Here is a 24,641-nt window from a genome sequence, read left to right on the forward strand (position 1 = left end):
TTGGCGAAGAACAGAACTTTGACCCGGACCTTACCGCTATCTGTCATAACAAGTCTGTAACAAAACATATTATAATGCAGCAAAATAAAATCTTATGTAAACATATAAAAAAAAATCTTAATAATTTTATTTTAAACTGTACACATAGAATCGCAACATAAAATTTTTTGGTACCTCTGCAACTTTTCAATTTAGTTTTTTTTCTTGTTTCCCAGAAGCCGCTACTCTGCAAATACTTACTGCCCTAAGTACGTAGGCTATCATACTACGAATACTATACTGAAACAAACAAAACAGTAGGAACTTAACTTCTTGAATAACTACATTCAGATATTAAAAATATTGTAACAATTTTTTTATTTTATTATATTGGCCAAGTTTCTCAATAGCATTCGAACTATTAAGAAAAATACATGTGTTTATTTGTAATACCTTTTGTAATGTTATGTGACATATCTAAGAAACAATTATGTATATTTTTGTGAATGGATAAATTAAAAAAGAAAGTAATTTTGCTATTGCAGATGTCTACATATACCTAATGAACCAATTTTGAGAAATTTTTACAAGTTTCTTATAAAAGGGTATTTTTTAATCAATATAATTCACAGGAACATACAGATTTTTAAGTTAAAAAAAGCTAAAATATTATCAGAAATATAAAGTGAAGTGAAGCAACCAAAAACAAAATATAGGTTAGGAAAATGCAGCTGCTTATTTAGGGACTTATTCATGACCAGTCCTTCAGTTCCCTTTCTTTATCGTACTTTGTGATCAGTAGATGGATGTATGTAGTAGTATAAAAAAATATATAAAAAAATCATTAAGTGAAAAACTGTTGCAGGTAGTTAGTTTGCAAGAGTTGTGAAGACTTACTATCAAAAATTTTAAAAAGTAAAAATCAATGAACATACGTTTCGTTAAATTTGGATCTATTAACATGATGGGGGAAAGGGGAAACCTGAAAGGTGATCTGATAAAGCTGGAGCACTGGTCGAGGCAAAAAGGCACTGGAATAAATGTCAACAAAACTAAGGTGACTAGGTTCCAGAGGAGATGGAAGGTAGTAAAGGAAGTCTATTGTTGAAAGAAGCAGGAGATACAGGAGGCACAGGCACACAAGTACCTACGGGCGACACTGCAGAGTGACTTGGATGGGGGTAACACGTTCAGAGGGAGGTGAAAAAGGGGAGGCGGGCAATAGGTTTTCTTGGGAGAGTTTTAGAGAGAACAGGAAGGAGGATGAAGAGGCAAAGGGGTTAATTTGGGTTTCCAATGATTCAACAAACAAAGCTAAGTTAACTTAGCAGAACATTTTGATACAATTATTTAAATAATATAGTTATGTATCATACGATAGCTAAGAAAACGGTAACTTACATGTAAGGGCTTAAATTCAGAATCTTTACGAGTAAAATCTTGTCCAGTGGATACGTTGGTGGAATAACTTATATATTCAATTCAACGCCCATCTACCACCCAGTCACTGACAGCCAAGGAGTTAACTGACAACACAAGTGACATAATAACCATAGATAAACTGATAATCAGCACTTGAAATAAAATAAAAATATTTGAGCGGCGTCCATGGCTGCTGTATTTCCAAAACAAATATCCCTTTAGAATCAGCCAAGAATACACATAAGTGAAAATTTTAAATGATTATCTTTTTATTTATAGAAGAAAGTGATGAAATTAATTTTTTTCCTTTATTTATTACGAAAATGAAAGTAATTATTTGTTTTTAGGAATTTCTATATTAGGGTAAATTTGGTACTGTGATTCCGAGATTTTATTGCATTCTTGTGACTGGCTCTAGCTGTAATATTACCAGAGATTCCATATGTTCTATGGTCTGTGGGGGAGGAGGGTTTATTATTGTATGTTTGGGAGTTAAAGTGTCTGTACAAGTGTACATTTATGCTGCAGATATTTGTTGGTGTCTTGTGCATATGGACGTTCATGTTCTGTGTATGTAATACAGTTTATATATCTATGGTTTAAGTTTTAAAAGATCTTGGTATACTTTCTGGTATTTAGAGGTGAGTAAAAAATGTTGTGGATTATTTGCTTTAACTATTTGATATCTTCAACCTGCAGTTGGGCTTCGACTCAGCTTCCTTAGTGTCCCCATATTCTATTCAAATACCTTCCCCTCAAGACCACTCAGGCACATCAACATTTGTAATGTCCCAAATTGTGTCCAACGAACACTGATCGCTGGTTGGTCTACGTTATCCTCTGACGTCATGGGTGGTGGGGGGGGGGGGGGCGATGATCCGAATATAACTTGGCTGAAGTTGGTTTTATTTCAGACTTATTTTTCTATCCCTCCCTGTTCTGTGATTTCCTCTAGCCGGCTAGCTAAAAGGTACAGCACTGGCCATAATTAAGGGAACAAATCAACAGGTACAGCACTCATAATAAAACCAAAATGTACAGCACTGGTCAAAAACGTACAAGACTAGTCATAAATAAAGGCACAAGCCAACCGGTACAGCACTGATCAAAAACGTACAACACTGGTCAAACACATGCACAAGCCAAAATGTGCAGTACTAGTAAAAAAAAGTACAGTACTGGCCATTAAATAAAAATTGCATTTAAAAAAATGTAAAGTACTGGCCATATATAAAGGCACAATCCATTATGTGAAGTACTTATCAAAACAAATATACAGTACTGGCCATTAAATTAAACCTCTCGAAAGGTAGCACTGGCTAATAGGTTACAGCAATGGCCATAAATAAAGGCACAATCCATTATGTGAAGTAGGGCCTACTTATTAAACAAATGTACAGTGCTGGCCATTAATTAAACCTTTCGAAAGCTAGCACCGTTTAAAAGGTTACAGCAATAGCCATAAGTAAAGGCACAAGCCTACATAATAATGGAACAGTACCAGAGTTTGCAAAGGCTAAAACTATACTGTGGTGTCCATTAAAAATTACATGTTCGATATATTATAGTACCGGCCAATAAAAATTTTACGAATAAAAAACAATTTTAAAAAATAAAACAATGTTCTTAAAATAACCATAAATAACAATATTTGTTGTACATGAAGTACAGCACTGGCTAATGTCTCCAAACCACCACAAAACCTACAGCACTGGCTAAATGCTACGAACCACCAGCCCACACAAATTTGCTTACTTGTTTATTAACAATTTTTTTAAAAGGTATAGAGAAGCAATGCACCTATAAGTAGAGCTGATATTACCTTGTGTTATGTGAAGTCTTTTCTACCCACTGATATTTTAATAATCGGTTTCGTGCCGTACAGCACTGGCTAAAGACTACGAACAACCAGCAAACACATGATTGCACCCTAGTGTCATATGCAGTATCGTTAGAACTTAAAAAAAAATTAACAAAAATACCTAATATTTTTTATCACATTTTTTCTTCTACAGGTATACCTCATATATCAACTGTTTATCAGATAACTGATTGACAAGCTGTTTTGATGTATTGATGTTAGTTATCATTGATTTGACTATCAGTATTAAGTCACAAAATTTTACAGATACAGTATAGTCTACAGTTGGGAACAACAGTCACAAACTGTTCTCCCAACACCTTGATTGTGTGGGAATTGGATGTGGTAGGTAAAATTTATTTTTCACTTTGAAGTTTACTGAGATAAAGCAAATATTCACAGATCATTTGAACAATTAAATAAGCTGATTTAGATGAATGTTAAAAAGATACCTATTGTTAGTAAAATTATTAGTTTTTTTTTACATAGTATATGAATACTTTCCCAGAAGTTTGCAGTTGCTCTGGGTTAAAAACTATGGAAAAAAATTGTGTGTTTTAATCCGGTGTTAATTTTACCTGTTGCATATTTCATTGAGAGGTTGATAATTTTTTGCTGTGCAAAGTTTTTTTATATAATCTTGCCTTAATATATTTTTTATGTAGGGCTTTCCCCATTTCTCCTTTAACATCATAAGTAAGCCTAAATGTTTGAAATGCTGCAAAAAAGAAAGGCCTATATGTTAACGTGCAGGTGTGATTGTGAAACTCTAATCTACGTCTTTATCTCCAAGTTCATGTGGGGTTAGTGACCTTGAACATTTTAAATTACAGTAGGCTTAAAGTCATTGATAAGAAAATGTTTTGTCTACATGCAGTTTTTCTTTATTTCACCTTAAAAATTTGTAGGCAGACTAATTTTTTTTTTGATATATAAGTTTTTCTATATGGTTTTAATAAAAAAAAATCTGTAATGTATGTTGAGAAAATTTTGAAAATTGTTGGTATAATATTAATTAAAGTTGTATTTAATTTTTTAGGATGTGTAGTTGTATGTGAGGCAGTATAACTGCAGGATACACATGAAGCCATCTTCAGTTATGTAGTTTTTTTAACTGTCTCTGTACAGCTGAGCATTCACATTTGCCATTTTATGTATAGAGTCACTAGTTGTAGTACATGAGTATGTACAACTATCCATACGTAAGTAATGGCATCAATCTTCAGACTCGCAATTCACAAAGTAACCCTACATGAGAAAATTGGTTTCTCTTCAGCAGCCGGTGCCTGCACCGCCTTGAACATCGTTTCCTGACGTGTTTTGACAGTTGAGTTTATATAAAACTGAGTGTGAAAATTGTATACAAAAAAAAACAATTCCTCCATGACTGTATTGTACTAATACATGAGCAAAACTGTGTGTGTGTGGACTCTCTGCTCAGTTTTAACTGCACAAACAGATCGTTGTTCAAAACGTTGCGTGTGGACCGACCATGATACTTGCATTGTCCATGGACAACACAACCAGGAACAATGGCTTGGAACAGGAAGTCTTTCTTGGGCCAAGCAAAACAAATTTGCAACAGCTTAGTAAAGTCACTTGTATCAGTAAATTTTGCTTCCGAGTCCTTTACATCTGTATACCTTTTTAATGTTAGCATGCTTCCTTCCTGATGTACATACAAATTTAATAAAAAAAATGTTTTAAGACTTGCCGTTATTTTCATAACAAAATGTTATTAAAATTAAACAAGGGAAAGGAAATAAAATTCATCTTGGTAATTAGACATACATTGTAGGGTTTTTATATAGAAACCAGTGCAAAATGCGAGAAATAGTTTTGAGTAATGCAGCGGTTATTTTAAATATGTATTTAAACTTATTTTGCAGTAAATTATTTGTTAGTCTAGTCTTACGTACAGTTTTAAAAAAATATATATATTTATATTTTTGTAGAGCTGACTGCTCAGCTACGATGGCCAAGAAAACGTTGCAGTGTCTAAAGCGTCTGCGCGACCTCATGAAGGATGTCAAATACGTGTCGGAACCTCTGAGTGCTTACATCATCACATCCGATGATGCTCATCAAGTAAGTGTTTTTTCCTGAAGGAATTTTTACAGTTGGTGGTGTGTTCCGCGTATATTGTTCTTTTGAGCAAGGTGTGTTCCGCATATATTGTTCTTTTGAGCAAGGTGTGCTCCGGCGAAGGTTTAATTAAAAGTGCCGTTGTCCGGCTCTGCTGTGGCTTAGCTCAAATTAAGTGGCGTGTTTAGCTGACATGCACTGTGCTCCAAAATATGACAGCTTGCCACTTCAGAGGGCGGTGTGGACTAGGACCGGGGTTAATTTACATGAACTCTTGTAGGCCATTGTCGTAAGAGTGTCTATTCACTTGCCTCACGAGTCAGTCTGGGTTCTGTTCCCAATGAGGTCAGACCCTTATTTTTATTTACAGTTGGGAAATGTGGCAGACATTGCCAAGAGCCAATTGTTTCCATCCACGCATGTCGTTGATGGTCTATTCTCATCTCTTGTGCGAAAACTATGGATAGAGTGATTGTAGGAGACTGATTAGCCGATCCAGCTTTGAAATGACACTATGCTGGCTTGATGGAAAAAAAAAAAGGTGTGTTACCTGGAGCGTGGAGAGGCCCCATCCCTGTGGGTAAGTGGTAAGACAGTTTGGGCTCAGTTCGCGATGGGTTCGAATCCCAGAGTTTTTTTGCAAGTGGCGCAAGTGACGTTGCAGCGAGATGGTGGATTTTCTCAGGTGCTCCTGTTTTCTCCCCTCACAATGAATTCTATCACTGCTTCATCCACGTCACTTCATCCCTTATCTTCTCTTATGACCTCAATGTCGACAAGATGTCCCACTTCATTCATTCATTGATTATTTTTTTTCCATTCTACCATTCCAGGATTTGGGGATTTTAAAAATCAGTCGTGTTTCAACATGTGCGTTTGGTAAACGTAGAGAAAAACGTTCCTGTTTATAGGCTGCTTCAATTTTTGTTTTCCCATGATAACATAATATCCTAATTAAAAGTAGTCTCTCCCACTTTGTTGTTGCACCAACTTGCTGATCTCACATAAGGACTAAAAAATGTACACTGTAATGCGTTTCTTAATATTACTTAAAAACCGTTTATCAGAATATTTGTGTTGTTAAATTTGTGGTTCATTTATTACAAACAGGGTGGAGTTATAAATATTTTCTAGTCTGTGCACTGCTACTAGAGAATTTGATCCTGGCACTTATTTCTAATTCCGTAATCCTGGGATAATACCGGGATTTGGGATGGCAAATAGAAACATACAAAAAGTATGTAAAAAAAAAAATCTGTTTTTTTATTGTAAATTTAGTAACAAAGTAATTATATGTTCTTACACAACAGCCATTTATGAGTAATCAGACTTGAATTCACATAATCTCAATAATTTTTCCACAAAAATTGAGATCTTAAATTTAAATAAATCAACAATATTATATGTAAGTAATAAACAAAATAAATTGTAAATTTTATGTAAAAAGAAAATCAAAGGTATATATAATCTGGGAAAACGGGAGAGAGAAAAATTTTGTAATTTTTTATCGAACATAACACTTTACAAAAAAGTAACTATGAGCTGCAAGAAAATATTGTCTGTGTACTATTCACAATTGTAAACAATAATAAAATTACTTCCAAATTTATTACATAACCATTATTTTATGTAATTTGTGTTGATTAACCAAAAAACCGATAAATAATGCTGCTTTTGTGATGCAAAGCCCAGATTTTTAGACACATTTTCATCACGTCACAACTCCTACAACTCACAACTTCTCTGTTTTCCGGCGCAAACACGACTGAAATGAGCTTGTTAAAACAAGATGGCGTACAAGGAAGTCAAAAGTGACAGTTACAGACAAAAATGAGTGCATTTTGGTTTAATAATTTTGTTTGTTTTATGATGTATGTTTCCTACCCATTTAAATTTTTTTGTCAATCTTGAAAATGCCAGGTTTAGGAAATTTTTATCTCGAAAATTTCAGGACTAGAAATGGGCTGGGATCCCGAGATCGAATCCACTAACTGCTACCTTTCTGATATCGGTAGCTTGCCGTGGATTGCCACTAGGTGCTTCTAAAGTTGCGAGTTTGTCATTAGGTTACGTGGAATATGGGAAAGTTGGGAAACATCCCAGTTTTGTAGTTGTTTAATCGCAGAGCGAGTACCTGGCAGAGTGCGACAAGAGAAGGCAGTTCGTCTCGGGCTTCACGGGCTCCGCAGGCACGGCCGTGGTCACGGAACACGAGGCCTGCTTGTGGACGGACGGCAGGTACTACCTGCAAGCCACGGAAGAGATGAGCGATGAGTGGAAGCTAATGAAGGAAGGTTAGTACGTGGGACTTACTCAGGTGTTACTTCGGCCAATATTTGTTTTGTCTGAGACAGTAATACTACACTTGAAGGGCCATAACAATATTTAATAACTACTGTACATTTTTTCCTCTTTTATCAACACAGTTGTTACAATGCTGAATTTAAATGGTTTTTTATAAAATGAAACATCAGTCAAATTTGTCTCTTGTTGGTTCATGCTGTAACATTATAAATATTTAGGATGGATGATAATTACTTGATACAGTTAATAAAACTATTTAAAAAAAAAGTTAATTTGATTAGTATTGCTAGCACCAAATCTACTGTACCAATGTGACCAGAGTGACTTTGCTGGGAATGTTGCATAAATAAATAGTGCCATGTTCACAAGAAAAATTAGTATTGAGTTTTTTTTAAAATTTTATGTATGTAATTAGAATGGAAAGTTACTAAGCTACCTAAAATAGTTTTAAATAAAAGTATGTCATTTTACTTTTACAGAGGAAGTCATTCTTTAAAATATATTAAATTTTGAAGGGGAAACTATTTGTTGCGGCCAATCTGTGTTAACTTGAGACATAGTATGAAATCGTGTACTATACCTTAAAGTGGGGGTCTCGCACACCATGTTGATTTTATTCGTTTTCTTGTTATTACCATTAGTTAAGGACTTATCACTGTAAATTCAATACTTTACCTCTCTTGCATGTGTTCTTCTATCAAAAATATTAAGATAACTTGCAATGGGTGCAAAAAATTCAGACTAGTGTTTGTAATTATCACTTGCACATGACTAGAGTCCCGGAAATTTCGCGGATTCCTCTGGCCTCAGGATAGAATTCAAAGTTATAGGTGTGCTCGACCCATGTTTACTTTCCCATTGGTTGATTTCTTAGCGAGGACCATTTTTATCCTTGTCAATTGGCACTACCTGATTTCGCTCACTTCTCTCCTGGCTGGGCATCGTCGGCTCACGGTCGCGGAGGGGCGTGTCCAGACGACTGCGGTCCAATCATGAACACAGTGCGACAGTGTGGAGGTTTGCATTCTAGCTTGCGACTAAATTAATCCGCGAAATTCCCGGGTCTCTACACATGACCTTTTACAGCAGTTATGTGACACTTAGTAAATATCTGTTGAAAAAAATTTGTGACGCAACAACAAATGCGAGAGAGGTGGAGTTCTAAATTTACAGAAATAGCAATGATAAGAAAATGGGAAAAAAAAAATCAACGTAGCATTTGAGACACTGCCTTTACTGTTTAGGAACGTAAAAAATAAAGGGCGAAGATGGTTGGTTGCTTTAATGAATTATTCTATTGTTCGTCGCTTTGTTTATAACCTACGACGTCGCACAGATTCCTTGCCGCATATTACGTGAGTAGGCCTATTGCCGAAATACCTTTTTTCCTGAATTGCTTCTGAGCTTATTAAAACTTGTTTTGGGTTTAATTATAACGTAAAGTAACGTGATATTTATTATAGAGAGGGCGGGCAAGCGTCAACTGCTGGACCCGCGCGTTGTCCCGCTGCAGGCATGCCGTCCACGCCGTCCCAGGGCTCGTGGCTGGCCAGGACGCTGCAGCCGGGCGCCCGGGTGGGGGCCGACCCCTGCCTGGTGTCCTACACCACGTGGAAGACCCTGCAGGACGAGCTGGCGGCTGCGGGGCTGTCCCTCGTCCCGGTGGCCCCCAACCTGGTGGATGTCCTGTGGGAGGGGCGGCTGAGTCCTCCGGCCGGCAGCGTGCAGCCTCTCGCGATCAAGTACACCGGCAAGTGTCACCCGCGTGTCACAGCGACCCAGATCCTGAATCCTAATGATATCCTGAATCCTAATGACATCCTGAATCCTGATATCCTGAATCCTGATGGTATCCTGAATCCTGATGGTATCCTAAATCCTGATGATATCCTGAATCCTGATGATATCCTGAATCCTGATGGTATCCTGAATCCTGATGGTATCCTGAATCCTGATGATATCCTGAATCCTGATGATATCCTGAATCCTGATGATATCCTGAATCCTGATGATATCATGAATCCTGATGATATCATGAATCCTGATATAATTTGGGACATAACTAAACTTCTTTGGTTTTAAGCTGTGTGGTCGGTAGTGTGAGAATCATTAGTGACCGATTTCACAGGAAAAAAAAAAGGAATTGTGATTAACCTGGGAGTGAAATATCTGTTTACTTCTACACTCCACACACCTGACCATCGAAAGTTCAACTTTCGCCGGCCTTCCCGAGTGTGCTCAGGCGCGCTGCAGCTTCCTCGCGGGACGCGCAGTGTTGTACGCAAGCCCGCGGGACGCGCGGTGTTGTACGCAAGCCTGCGGCCGCGAGTCGCTCGCGGGTGTGCAGGGATTGGTGGTGGGGGCACTGTAGCCTGTCACTTCCTTAGATTGCAGTGTGCGTTTTAATAATGGCCTTTCACTCTCTCTTCCCGATGCCACTGGTGCTGTTCTTGTCTCAGTGTGCTCTGTTGCCAGATGTTCTCAAAGAGCACTATAATTTTAGACATAAATAAGCTGATGTGGCGAGAGCCACTCACAGCTGTCTGCTCTTTCACCCGTGTATCTATTATAGTGGGCTGGCTACCAACCAGTATTCATGAATGCGAGTCGTGCCATGTGTTGGGATGGAACAATTTTCATGTTCAAGGTTGGGTTTAAAACCCATGACACCACAGTTGGCCTTAATGAACTGTAGACTGTAAGTTTTTGGAAAGTCGAAGGCGTATCAATGACTACCTGATTTTCTTTGTCTTCTGGAAAATAATTTTTTTTTTAAGCATTTTGTTAAAGTAAAATATTTCAATATTTCAAATGCTGTTAGGAGTCACAAATAAAATCTGTGGTATCAGCTTAATGTGGTTTTACAGGTTGAAGAGGCGAGTGCACCATTGTATAAAACTACCATGTTTTAGCGCATAATCGTAGCACATTTTATGCTAAAATCAAGTTTGAAAATTAGGTGTGTAATTTTTATGTGAGAATAGCATTGTTTTTTAGAGGTTATTTTTCATAAAAACTACATATGTTGCATTGAAAGTATGGTTAGTTAAAAAGCAAAGTATACAAAAGCACACCAAAAAATTTAAATTAATTAATCATGCATCAAAAACATACTTCATTACACTTGAAATAGAACAACGAAAAATGTGAGCCGGATCTAACAAAGTGTTCCCATAAGTATCATCGTAGTACACACTAAACCATGAAAGAGTGTGAGCTATTATCATATGTAGTTTACCTGGAACAAGACAGAGTGCACATAATGCATGCATGCAATTGGCGAGCTATCTATATCAATATTAGATTACGTGAGCACACACTATACGGACATTAACCTAACCAAACATGATGCCAACTATTGCTGGCTACATTTTTATACACGCTACACAGCAGCGATGAAAAATTAAAGGTTAAAACATTTGGAAAAGTCTTTGAAAGAAAATTTACATATAGGACAACTTTGTATTATTTTCAGTTAAATAAGTAAGTGGTAATATCCTAACAAATAATGTATTTCAACTTTAAAATACTACATTTTTATGAGGAAAAAACCATCATCTTATAATATACCATTATAACTACCACACTGCCTGACAGCAATTTGAAATCAGATTGCTGTAGCACAGTTCTTTGTGCTGTGATCTGTGTTAAGGTCATGTTTTTCTACCTACACAAAGAGCTCGGAATCGAACAGCTGGAATCAAAAACATCATGCAACTTTTGTGCAAGTATTTGTTTTCCAAATTTTGACATTCTAAAATAACTGTGTGACGGATCATGCAATAAAATACGGTAACATTGGTTTAAAATTGTTATAAAAGGACTTTAAGTACAAAAAAATTACCTTTGATGGTTCATTTCGAGGAATGACTCCAAACCCTATTTTGATTCATGCTAAAATTCTAGGCCAAATTTCACTGGAAATTTTGTAGTAAAAAAATTAATTGAAATCTAGGCTTGGAATCATAAAAAATAAGATGCATACTTTTTTTGTAATGATATAGAATATTAACTAACAATTTATTGATGTTACCAAATGTTTTAGCAATATTTTGGCATATTTTAAATTAATTTAAGTAATATAAGAGTGTGAAAAAATGTGTTATAAAAATTTACCCCAGTACCAATTTACCCCATCTAACCCTGCATATTTTATTTATGGCTTTGATGTTTTTGGTAGCTTGCTTGCATTTATTCTTGTAACTAGCTAGATGTACTGTAGCATGGAAATATGCGGTGGTGCGGTGCGGTCGTGATTACAACGGATTGTGATTGCAGGGAAAACTAGCAAGAAGAAGGTTGAGGAAGTGAGGAAGAAAATGAAAGAAAAAGGAGCAGCATTGCTGGTGGTTACAGCTTTGGACGAAGTGGCATGTGAGTGTATCACATTTATGTGTCTTAAGTGTGTTAAATTTACACAATTTATATTTATTTTAAGTGTGAGCCAGTCGTATCATCTAATACCATCAAACCTTTAGTGTTAGAAAGATTTTATATTTGAGAAAAAATATTTGAAGAAATTTAGCTACAGTCCTCCCAGAATTTTTGTTTAGTACTGTAGAGAACATAAGTGTTTCCTAAAGAATTTGTTTTCATCCTGTCCACTTAAATATAATTTTTCTACTTTTAAATAAAAAGTTTATGTTTTTAATTTTTTTTAAATCATTTTTTTTCTCAAGTATTATTTTGTTCCTGACTTTTGAGAAGATCTAGTAGTCTATGTTCAGATTTAAAAAAAATTCAAAATTTATTTTTGAATTTGAGAAAGTGTTTAACCCATCACCAATTTTTATATTATTTTCATGCAGAATATGCAGAATATACAGAATATAAAGTTTGCAAATCCTCATCTACAATCAAATTTTCATGAAAGTATAAACATTGTACATTAAAATACGCAATATCCCAAAGCCTTGACTCCATGTAGGATCCACGGAACAAAAATAAAAAATAAAACAAGGAGAATACTGCGTGGCCATTCAGGTACATCTATGTAAATGTGTTTACGACGGAGTTTGATAGTTTTTTGCATCAGTCTCTAGTCATTTGTAATATTTTTTATCATACGTACTACTTATGTTGAGTACTATTATTTCTGTATCATTTTGTACTCCAGTTGTAAAATCCTGGCTGGAATGATTTGACACTTGCTTGGTCATCCATGTTTGTCAAATTAATTGATGTAGTACACATATCCTATTTCAGGGCTGTTGAATGTACGGGGATCAGACATAGAGTTCAACCCTGTCTTCTTCTCGTACGTGGTGGTGACGAACTCGCAGGTACACCTGTTCGTTGACGAGAGTAAAATAAGTCTGGCGGTGAGAAATCACTTCAATGAAGAAGACTTGCCCGTCAGCATCCACCCGTACGATAAAGTTAGTTCTTTCCTGTCGGAACAGGTCAATCAGGTATGTGCGATTCAAGGAAAATTTTCGTAAACAGAATAGACATGTGCCATTTGATAGAGCTGTTCCAATGTCCAATACTTGGTGTCAGATATCGGTACATATGGCAGTACATTTGTGTTTTCTTGCTGTGAGTGCTTAACATCTGTTCTACCACAAATGATTGAAAGAGAGTTATTTATTTCAACCCTAGACATTTGGGTTGTTTTATAAATCTAGTGGCCCACCTAATGTGGTCGTTCATTTAAAAATTTTTGCAGCTGTCCGGTCAGGGCGGGAAGGTTTGGATCAGCAGCGACAGCAGCTACGCCCTCGCGAGGCTCTTCCCGGACAGCTTGAGGATCCTGGAGATCACGCCCATAGCCGTGATGAAGGCGCGGAAGAACCCGGTGGAGGTGCAAGGTGAGGGTCGGCAGGACAGACGCGGCCCCTCGTCTTGCCTGGCGCGCGGAGGAAGCTCTGGGCGCTCATTAACGCTTTGCGTGGTTTCAGGGATGGTGAACTGCCACGTTCGCGACGCAGCTGCTCTGTGCTGCTACTTCGCCTGGCTGGAGAGGCAGTTGAAGGAAGGGCAGGTGGTGACGGAGATATCAGGGGCTGACAGGCTGGAAGAATTCAGGAAGTGAGTTTTTTTTTTTAAGCCTCGTAATGTTTCGTTTTCCATATTTTAAGGGCTTCGCCTACCCGGGCACACATCCGGTGCGCAGAGTTTCAGAAGAAACCACATAATTTAAAAACTGCTGAAAATAATTCGAGTGGCGTCTGTTAACGAAAAGCATTTAAGAACACGCTGAGGACAGATGAATAATTCTGTTTCTATATATTGTTTTTAAAGTGTACTTTTAGGAGAGTGAAAATAGCCAACACCAGTGTTTTTAGACTAAATTATGGCTTGAAATGTTTGGTAGAGATTATTGAAAGCACTCAAGGTGACTTGTAGTATTTCTTTCATTTCCTTTCTCTGCCCTATATAATGTTATGGTTACCGCTCAAATCTCATAGTTGTCCTATGCACGACGAGAAGACAGCGCACTAGTTCAGAGCATTGCACTTACAATCCCTCTGTACTAACACAACTACACCCCTGACTAGGCGGACCACTTAATAGTACTCGTGTTGATGGTTTAAACTGCTAAAATGTCATTCACCACGTATAAATGGTGTATCTTAAATACGGTTCAAACCTTTGGTACGTATGCAGTACATGTTGAGGAGGCAGAAATGCTTCTGTTTATCACTAGAGCAAAGCCACTGAGAACATTGTGTGCCCTTTTGTGTGGAATGTCATAATGTCATTTTAACAATGTACCATGTGCAAATTCACTGATGTCACAATCGATCTATCACCATGTGATACATTAGCAGCTTACTTTTATATCTATGATGAAACAGACTGAGGGCGTACCGGTGTTACGTTTTTAACTAGTGGTGGAAATAGTGGGCGCCACCACGTGAGTGGGCACGTGGACCCGGCTAGAGGCTCTTATTCAGGGTGTTACGTGGCCCGTGTGAGGTGAGATATTAGCCCTCCTGACACCGAATTCAACACCTGTTCCTAAACCGAGCCCGCTCTCAGCGTCGGGCACGCTTCTACCTAACCGCAGTGGGCTCTTAGGGCGTCCTACATGCCGCTGACTGGGTTAAGGACCCACGTTCCCCCCCCCCCCCCCCCCCCCCTCCGAACAAAAAGACCACGTGACTCAAATAAGTTGGTTTTATTGATACGTTACACGTCCTACAATCCTCCCTTTACACAGCTAAAATGCCAGAGGCACGAATCTATATAAGTTGAGGAGGCGGACCACACACGTGGCCGCCTCAAGCTTTTACTTAGAACGAAGGTGGTGAAAATACTCCTGAGAGTATAGAATTCAATTATTAAACAGCCCCCACTGACCGAGAGAGGCCCCGAGGATGAAAAAGAAAACAATTTGGATTAGTTAAGTTAACAGAGCTACTTATCGGTGAGACAACGGTGATGTCCTCGGGGTGTCTGCAGAGACGTCCGCTCTCGGCCGGCTGAAGAAGGAGACTGGAGCAAGGCAAGGCTCGCGGCAGGAAACATGGTGCCCTTCGCGCCGAACACAATTACCGTTAACATCCTTGCGACTGCGTGCCCCAGGTTATTACAGAGAATAACATGAATCTTTTATTAAATTAATATACACATACCCACGATCAGACTGTCTGTAATAATTACTTGTGCATGAAATTAGTAAAATAAAGTTATTTACTAGTTCTGCCGTCGCCCGCTAGAAAGCGTCCTGGGCAGTGCTTGCACTTACTTTATTACAAAAAAATATTATATTAAGAAAACAAAAGACACTCACTTGACTGACCCGTCGTGACACTGTTTAGGGGTGAAAAGAAAAGGTTAACAATATTAATTTAAATACCTATAGGGGTGTGGCGCACTGCAGCTAAGCGCCCTCTTGCCGGGCGACCAACACACACACACACACACACACACACACACACACACACACACACACACACTCTCGTTAGCGGGAGGTTTGAATAGAGGGTGGTGGTGTATGGGCGGTGGCGTATCGGACTCAAAGGGGCCGCAGTCCCGGACGATGTCAAGACATTGATACTCAAAAATATATTAACAAAAGTTAATAATGGTTTAACATTGCAGATGAAATTTAATATTTTGCGGTTTGCAAATTTTTTTTTTGGAATAATACATAGAGTAGCAGATTGTGGAAAATAAAGCGAATAGGAACTGAAATGAAAGGTTGGTTGGTTAGGTTAAGTTAAGTTAGCTGCAAGATAAAAAAAATTATTTCATAACTTAAATATTTAAAAAACATTTTCCGTATAATTTTTGTAGCGGATTTAACTTAACCAATCTTTCACTTGTTGTTACATGATGTAAAACTTATTTTTTGTGGAATTCTGATTTCATTCTTTCTATTCAAATTCAATATTTGTATTCGTGAATAATTTGGTATTGTTGTTCATATTCGATTCAAACTAAAAAACTGATGTTCGCACAGGCATAGCTACGTGAACCCACAGTTGTGTGTTTAAAATGTAACCTGTATTTTGCTACCATATTGCTCTACACCGGTGGTCCTCAACGTATGTGCCCTAGAAGATATACAAGTGTGCCCTAGAAGATATACAAGTGCACCCTGTGGTATTCCAGAGAAATGTGTGTCCAGTTGTAAAAAATATAGCTACTCTGTTATACCATTTCATTACGGTAACTTTTTGTTTAACACACCATTATTGTGTGTTATTTGAACGACACTTCATGTTTTACTCTAACAGTGACTTAACCATTGTAACATATTTCTTGGAAATTCATGTATTGAGTGCCTACAGTTTTTTGTTGGACTTTAAATGGGCCCAACTTCAAAATGTTGGAGCATCACTGCTCTGCATACATTAATCATTTCTTGGTCTTGTGTGATTGGACCACCGTTAAATATGACACACATTGGAAGACAGTGAGCCAGTAGTAATAATTAAGCTATCTTTCATGCAAATCCCAAGTGAATTTGTAAAAGACAAAGTTGGCGCCAAACACGCGTGGCAGCCAATGAACATTTTTTTCCTGTGTACGTTTTTGGGTCTCCAACTATTGTGAGCTGTGTTTGGTATGTCATTAATTAATTTAGTTCTCTCTCTCTCTCTCTCTCTCTCTCTCTCTCTCTCTCTCTTTTTTAAAATAAATGCAAGGAATTATTTTGTTTGAAGGCAGCAGGAGGACTTCATGGGCCTAAGCTTCGACACAATATCGTCGGTGGGACCCAACGGCGCCATCATCCACTACCACTGCACGCCAGCAACTGACCGTCCAATCACCACCCGGGAGCTGTACCTCTGTGACTCTGGTGGCCAGTACAGGTAGACCAGTGCAGTGGACGTACGCTCTGACCATAATGGCTGGCTCTCTTAAACACCTTCCCAGGTTTAAAACTTTTCAATCAATGTCTTTATTTCATGGGACAGTTACGCTTTTGTAATAGATGGATTTTAATTAATTTAGTATCAATGAAAGGGATAGATTCAAGATGTATATATTAGCCATAAGTGATGAAACATCCCATGTACAGTGGAATTACCCTTTTACAGACATCATTATTGGGAAGCTTCATCAATGTGATAGTTGTTCTGATGAAATTTTAATTATTTGTGTGGGGTTACTAATTTTCACTACAGAAAATATTTACTTTGGTTGTAGAAATGTTTTAGCAGTGTTACACAGCAGGGTACAAACTCATTAGAAACTTGCTGAATTTAACGTAATTTTAATTTAAAGTTTTCACTTTTCTAGAAGTAATGATTTTAATTTTTAGTTTGGTTCTTATAAAAGCAAGAAGAAAAATGATTTTTATTTCTAAGTGCTGAATTAAAATTATGAATGAAGTTTGTAATTCTTGCTGGATCATAAAATATTAAATGGTAATTAATATTCAGTAACTGAATAGGAGGACACTTTTTACACTAATGACTAATGTAAAACTTAATTTTTTTAAAAGTAATTTTAAGCTAACCTCAAATAGGCCAATCACTGCTGGCTTCCAGATCCAGATGGTAGGGATTTATTCTCCTTTTCGAGTTCAGAGTTTTTTCTTGAATGCTTTATTGATATAGATGGTCTTTAACTTGCTTAATGAACAGTACTAACAATGTAAGACTTGCAAAAGTAAGTCTAAACTTCAAAGAAGCTGGATTTTCATGAGGTCAGATTCAACCCTTAATTCTTGAAACTTGACTGCACAGGTCTGTATTCAATGTCAGTTATTTATAAATTTTCATTGTATTTTTTTTGCTTTAGAGATGGTACTACTGACGTGACACGAACATTACATTTTGGAACACCAACAGATTACGAGAGAGAATGTTTCACCAGAGTCTTCAAAGGACAGAGGCTTCTTGGCACTGCAATTTATCCTAATAAAATTAAGGTAACCAGATGAATCTCAGAAGCCATTCTTGATATTTTCATATTTTGCTTATGTTTGTGTTACCTACTTTTTTTTTTTACTTTCAATTGCTTGACATTAAATAAAATTGTTATTCCTAAAATAAAATTTTTATCTTTTCATTATAATGGGTAGAGATTTTTGTAAACCGTCCTTAAATTGTTTATAATTAGGGATGGGGCGACCGAATCCAATATCCGCCGAATCCGCCGAATCCTAGGGATTCGAAGATTCGGCGGGTCTGATATAGGATTCGTCAAAGGATTCGGTTTTTTACTATTTACGGAAAAAAAAATACAGTAAAACTCGCTTACGAGGTTCCGCATGGTAGGTTTTTCCGTATAAAGCGTTTAAATTGCCCGAGGTCGCATCATTTACGCCATTAAATGTGTGATATAAAGTCCGTTAACATTTTTTTTGAAACTTCCTGTCTCAAATAATGGCTCACGCCTCACGTAAATATAAAGAAAAGACAAATGAACAACAACATACGAAGAAATATGGATGATGTACCATAACTACAGTACAAACCCAATAGTTATTTTAAGATAAATACCACAATAAGAACTAAAGATTCTTTGTAGAATACCATAATTACTACAGAAGCAAGATAGCTACCATATTTGCACTATAGTTACCGTAACAACCGAGATGTATATTTACCGTGATAGTAATGTATTATTTATTTATGACATATTAAATTAAAGAACATTGTTGAAAAAAAAAAGATTTTAAACTTTGATATGTACGGTTGGCACACGTTGCTAAGAAATAATGCGATGTGAAAGAATGCAGTACTACTACGAAAAGTGAAAATGGTACTCATGGATTTTTAGGTTATGGCAGTCTCTTTCGTTTTTCAGTAATATCGGCCGAAAATTAACAAGCGTACTGTATCGGAAGTCGGCAGAAATGCCGATTAAACTAAATATTGGCAAAATCGGCTTCTTCAATACAGCTCTACATTTAATGACATGAGTAAACATATTTCAGACTTCAGGATATTGAAAAAGACTTTAATTTCCATGTAGGTTTATGTGTGTATGTTTTTTTTGCAAGTGTAAATTGAATGAAGTAAAATGCTTTTATTTTTATTACTTTCAATTGATTTAACTTTAATGAGCAGTAACAGATATTCATGACACTAATTTTGAGGTTAAGCAATTTTACTAAAGCATTCCAGCCAAGCAGGTTGCCAGCGAGAGACACTTCTCTTCTGCTGGAAACACTATCTCCAATCGTAGAGCTAATTTAACTCCTGAACGTGCAGAACAAATTATTGTTCTGCATGATAGATTAAAGAACAGAATTTATTAAGACTCTGTGACAATCTCTCTCACAATTATTGTGCTGAAAAGTGGAAATGTTGAAACAATGTGAATGTACTTTTCAAACAACATGATTTTTGGTGCTAAGTTTGTCGAAGCTCAGTAAGGACTCCAGAAAAATTGACAAGGATGAAATTTTCCCAAGATATGTTACATTTACACAAACATATACTTGGTTATGATACTTGGATGATATCAGTTACTAATGAACCAATGGAAACAGGTAAGATTCAATGGAAAAAAAATGTTATTTTTTTCTAGCAGTCTAAAATGTAAACACACACTGTAAATAGTTACCCAAAATTAATAAGCCCACTTCATTTTAATACTTTATTCAAACATTAAGTATACTAAGTTTAAGATAGAAATAATTTCCCAAAAGTGTAACTGTACCACAAAAGCTCGAGCTCGGCTCGAAGTAAAATTCTTAGGCTCGCAGACCTCTAGCTTATTTATAGAAAAAATCTAACCGCTAGTCTGTACTAAAACTGAAATTTCACAAGAAAAAATTTTTGTCTTTATATACACTTATACCAGAAATGTACCAAACTACATGTGATAAAGTCAAGGGACTTTTAGTGCAAGCAGAATACATCTCACTTACATTAGATATGTGGACATCATCTGTAAAAGATTCGGGTTTGGGTTCGAGATTCGGCAATTCCAGTCGAGGATTTGAGTTAGGATTCGGATTCGAGGAAATCAGGATTCGCCCCATCCCTATTTATAATGTTAAGAAAAGTAAAAGAAAATAAATGATGATTTCAGAAATTCCTAAAAATTTTTAAAATTGTCATTTTACCAAAACTTAAATAAAATATAAGTTTGTATTAATTTGGAAATATATCATATTTTCAAGTCTACATAGCACCACCTATTTGCTATTTCTTTTTGTTATTTTGTGCATGTTGAATTGTTTTTCAAATGGGAATTTATGTATCTTTAAGATTATTTTTTACATAGGTTGGTTATGAATAAATATGAGCATTTTAATTCTCCAGGATTTTAAATTTTCTCTTTAGTTTGCATGAAAGATTTGCTAAAGTTACGTAACAATAAAACTTCATGCTCATATTTATGTTATTTGCAAATAACTTAAAATGTGTATTCTTATGATTTTTGATCAGTGATTAATGATTGTGTATGTAAATTGTTTTATTACTTTTGGGATGATTCTTGCACATCATACAAGCACAGTATTTTAGTCTGAGAGTCAGCACTCGTATGCTATATAAGAGCAGCAACTTTCCTTCATCTTACCTAAATACATTGACTTGCTTTGCACACTATTGCAGACTCTTCTGAGATGTATGTTGCTATACATACTATGTGACTAAAAAGAACAAATTCCAAGCAATCTGACTCGTGATGTACCAATGTAATCGTTTTAGTATCTATATCTGCTGATATTCCCAATTTTCTGAAAACCTGATATAATATTTTCCAACAGATAGTTAAAAAACTGATACCAGTGGAAAAAAGTACAATAATTTTATCCATTCAGGTGTCGTCCATATCTTCTATTTGTTTATAGTTCCGTAGGCATCTTTTACTCCAATTCTTCTGTAACTTGAGGGTATACTTGAATGTTGTGTTTGTTAATTAGTCAAAGGCAGAATGTGTATTGTGATATGCAAAAAAACTTTTTGTTTTCATCTACCAAAAAAATTTTTAATAAAGAGTAGTGATGTGCGAGTCTCGGCATCATCGAGAACGAGTCGAGACAGAAATTTTCTCGATCTCGTCTCGAGATAATTTTTTTGGCTCGGAATTTTCGAGAATTTTGTAAACAAGAAATAGGTTAGGTAATATAATATATTGAGGCAGCATTTTGTGTTGCGTGTTGAAATAATTAACATATCTTCAATTAACGTAGATCGAATAAAATAAAATATACTTGTTACGATAGTATACACGATAAATTATTAAAAAGTTAAAAACGAACAACTTCCGTTCACAAGTCACTACATGAAACGGTAAACGTAAACAATGAATTGCGCTGTAGTTATCACATTAAATTACAGAAGAAAATGATTATTTTCCGTTAATAACACCAACATTAAAGTTAAAAATAAATCATTTTCGGTATCAATATCAAGTATCAACGTAAAACGGTACGGTAAAAAATAAAAATATAAACATGACTGCAGAATTCTTCCGCGATTGCATTTTGTTTTATGGCCTTAGGTTATACACACGGCCAGCAGTATATAACAAGCAACATGATGTTTAAATTGCGGTCCGTATCGATAGTGACCTATCGATAGTGGCGAATGTTCAGACTTTCATGATCAAGTACCGTCCATGGCTCAAGGAAACTGTATAGACTATGGAGTCAATAACGTATGTTTACATACGACAGTAGGCAAATAAACTTGAGTGTAAAGGTAAAGTTGTAATTGCAATTGCAATTGTGGATACTTGATAAAATTATTGAATAATTATGTATGTTTGTCAGATTATTGAGTTTTACTTTTTTGGATCATATTATCCTGTTAACTAAAGTACAGATTTCTCGATCTTGACTCGATTCTCGAGAATTTTTAAATTGCTTTCTCGATCTCGTCTCGAATTCAAAAAAGTCTTTCTCGCACATGCCTAATAAAGAGTTTTACTAAGGAACTGACTAATTACTTAAAAGAATGGAATTTCTGGAGACTTGCACTGTGATTATTTATCGGATCTATTAAAGAAATGTACCTTTAATTGCATCATTTTGGTTTTTATCCATATCGCCCTAATACTACGTAGTTAACAGGGATGAAAAAAATTAACCTACTAAAAAACATTTTAATAAAGGAAATTGAGGAAAAAATTGGAAGATTGTAGTAGGCACGTTAAACATAGCCAACATAGCATAGTTTGAATGTGTTCAAAGTTAGTAGTAAGGACATACGTGTGGTTTTTCAGGGAAACTGTTTAGACACGCTTGCCAGGAAGTTCTTGTGGGACGTGGGGCTCGACTATCTGCATGGGACAGGTCACGGGGTCGGGGCTTATCTCAATGTGCACGAGGGACCTATGGGTATCTCCTGGAGGATGTACCCGAATGATCCTGGCTTGCAGGAGGGAATGTTCCTGTCTAATGGTGAGCTTCATCATTTTGTGCTCATCTGTCCTGTAGCTTTTAGTTAGAAAATATGAATTCCTTGTACTTGGAAAAATTGTTCTAAATGGTAATACAGTATTAGTCTTGATAAGATTAATTTTACTTTTGTGAAATTTTGTGTTTAGTTAGTGTCAATGAATAGTTGTATATATATTTTTTATTTTCATTTAACCATTTTGTGAACCATATACTACATACTTAAGATGATATTAACAATGTAAGCTGGCTTCAAAATATGATGCAAAGTAGGGAAAGTATTTCAAATATTTTTAATGTAGTTGTTGGTAACATATAGAAAAAAAGTGAGATTAAAGTTCTGGAAGTGTAAATGTCCATTAGGATGTACTAGTATTCTAAAGAGGGTGTTAGGATATTAGATGTATCACCTGGTCTAAAAATTAAAAATTAATCACTTTAAGTCATGTATTATTTGTAGCTCAATTTTATTTTTAAAATAGATGATTTCTGTGTTATTGTTCTTATTTTTATAAAAGCAATTTTGTAATATCAACTGCACCAAAATAAAGATAAAATTTATATGCTGCATTTTTATGATAAAATAATTTGTTATAAATTGGTCTGAAACAGATACATTGTGAAAAATTAAAATAAGTTTTCAAGTTTTTGTAGTTTAAAAGTGATTCAATAAGAGATGCACAATAAAACAAGTTAAATTAATTTTTCTGATCCATGCACTTTGGTTAAATTTTTTTGTCCGGAAATGACATTCCTTGAATTTCAAAGATTAAAAGGTTATCTACTTTTTTTTTTGTTATTGGAATTTTGTTTTAGTTAACTGCATCGTAATGCCATGATATAACTTACATTTTGGCGCTATATGTTATAATAACTGCATTTCGGTGTTATTTGGTATTTTGACATGCTTTCCGGTGTTATTTCAGTTTTATCGCAATTCACCATATAATCGTGTCCGTAATTATATGATATATGAGCTGTATAATACAGTAGAGGCATTATACATGAGCATTTTTTTTGTCTGTTTCAGAGCCTGGGTTCTATGAGGATGGGAAGTTTGGGATTCGGCTCGAGAACGTCATGTATGTTGTTCCTGCACAGACTCGATATACCTTCAAAGACCGTGGCTTTTTGACTTTCAAGACTGTCACGTTAGTTCCCATTCAAACCAAGCTGATCGACAAAGATTTGCTTACAGCAGAGGAGGTAACGTTTTATTTACTTAAATTCTTGTATCTTTACTAGGATAGTAGTAGCTAGAGATAGTAGAGATAGTAGTAGTAGATATAAAATTGAAAATATGAATGTTAACAAAGGATTTCAACCACCACTTTTGAAATACTGTTAACAGTTTATGTACAAACAGAAATAAATACCTATATGGCTGGTACTGTAACTGTTGGAAACTGTTGAGAGTTTCATTATGCTGAGAAACTAGTCTTATAAAATGGGCGCCATCTTGTGCTATAAAACATTCCAAAAACATAAGTTGTAACATGTGCAGCCAATAACTACTGCACAACCCGAAAACATTGACCAAAAATAGGTATGTTTACCTAAAAATCAGTGTATCTGAATCTAAGGCGACCCCCTTTGTTTTGAATTATAAATTATGGTAAAAAAATGTCGTCTTAGTTTCGGGTATATACTACTTGTCATGGAGAAGAAACAAAAATTTTTAAGCTATGGATTAGTAAACTCAGAATTTTTTTTTTGCAGAATTTAATTTAGTGTGTTGTGTTCAGGTGGCGTACCTCAACAGCTATCACCGGGAGTGCAGAGAGGTGGTTGGTGAGAAGCTGAAGGCCGCAGGGCAGCAGGAAGCCTGGGAGTGGCTTCACAGAGAGACCGAACCAATATGAAGTCCGGCGCGGGAAAACTCGGGGGGAGAAGTCGGCATGGATCAACCAGCATCACTTGCAGAAAGACTTCACAGACTAAAAAACAAACTGCTGTCGTAGGGGATGCCGTGATGGTGTGAAACTAAAGAAGGAAGCTTTATAAATATGTGAATGCCTTCTAACGCAACCTTACGTATAGATAGTCTGTCTTCCACGATGCAGCGGTTGTGATACATTTCCGATTTTGTTACGTTGTTTTAAAGCATTAGTGATGTTTACATGATTTTTTCTAGATTTTTACAGGGTGCAGTGCATTTATGTTAGTATTATATTAAACTTGTTTAACATAATCATATCTTTATCGAGGAAATATATGCTCATGTAGATA

At 36.1% G+C, this 24,641-nt stretch overlaps 1 protein-coding gene across 3 annotated transcripts; it reads left to right on the forward strand.

Moving 5' to 3' along the window:
• Nucleotides 1-1,775: 1,775 nt before the first annotated feature.
• Nucleotides 1,776-24,641, forward strand: LOC134538216 (xaa-Pro aminopeptidase ApepP). Of its 3 annotated transcripts, none has more exons than XM_063379319.1 (13): nt 1,776-2,042; nt 5,218-5,350; nt 7,473-7,641; nt 9,165-9,401; nt 11,930-12,025; nt 12,857-13,062; nt 13,320-13,461; nt 13,552-13,681; nt 16,768-16,917; nt 17,852-17,981; nt 22,238-22,415; nt 23,443-23,618; nt 24,158-24,641. In XM_063379319.1, the coding sequence occupies exons 2-13, from the start codon at nt 5,237-5,239 to the stop codon at nt 24,272-24,274; spliced, it is 1,845 nt and encodes a 614-aa protein (XP_063235389.1). In that variant the 5' UTR covers nt 1,776-2,042; nt 5,218-5,236; the 3' UTR covers nt 24,275-24,641. The 3 variants fall into 3 exon arrangements, with proteins under 3 accessions (XP_063235389.1, XP_063235390.1, XP_063235388.1); XM_063379320.1 differs by having other exon boundaries at nt 1,799-1,971; XM_063379318.1 differs by lacking the exon at nt 1,776-2,042 and adding an exon at nt 3,422-3,607.

Source organism: Bacillus rossius, chromosome 13 (assembly GCF_032445375.1).
Source record: "Bacillus rossius redtenbacheri isolate Brsri chromosome 13, Brsri_v3, whole genome shotgun sequence".
Classification (NCBI taxonomy): Eukaryota; Metazoa; Arthropoda; class Insecta; order Phasmatodea; family Bacillidae; genus Bacillus; species Bacillus rossius.

Coding starts and splice junctions, on each gene's coding strand:
- LOC134538216 (XM_063379319.1), top strand. CDS start 5,237: ATGGCCAAGAAAACGTTGCAGTGTCTAAAGCGTCTGCGCGACCTCATG. Junction 13,462..13,551: donor GAACCCGGTGGAGGTGCAAG/GTGAGGGTCGGC, acceptor GCGTGGTTTCAG/GGATGGTGAACTGCCACGTT. Junction 13,682..16,767: donor AGGCTGGAAGAATTCAGGAA/GTGAGTTTTTTT, acceptor TTTTGTTTGAAG/GCAGCAGGAGGACTTCATGG.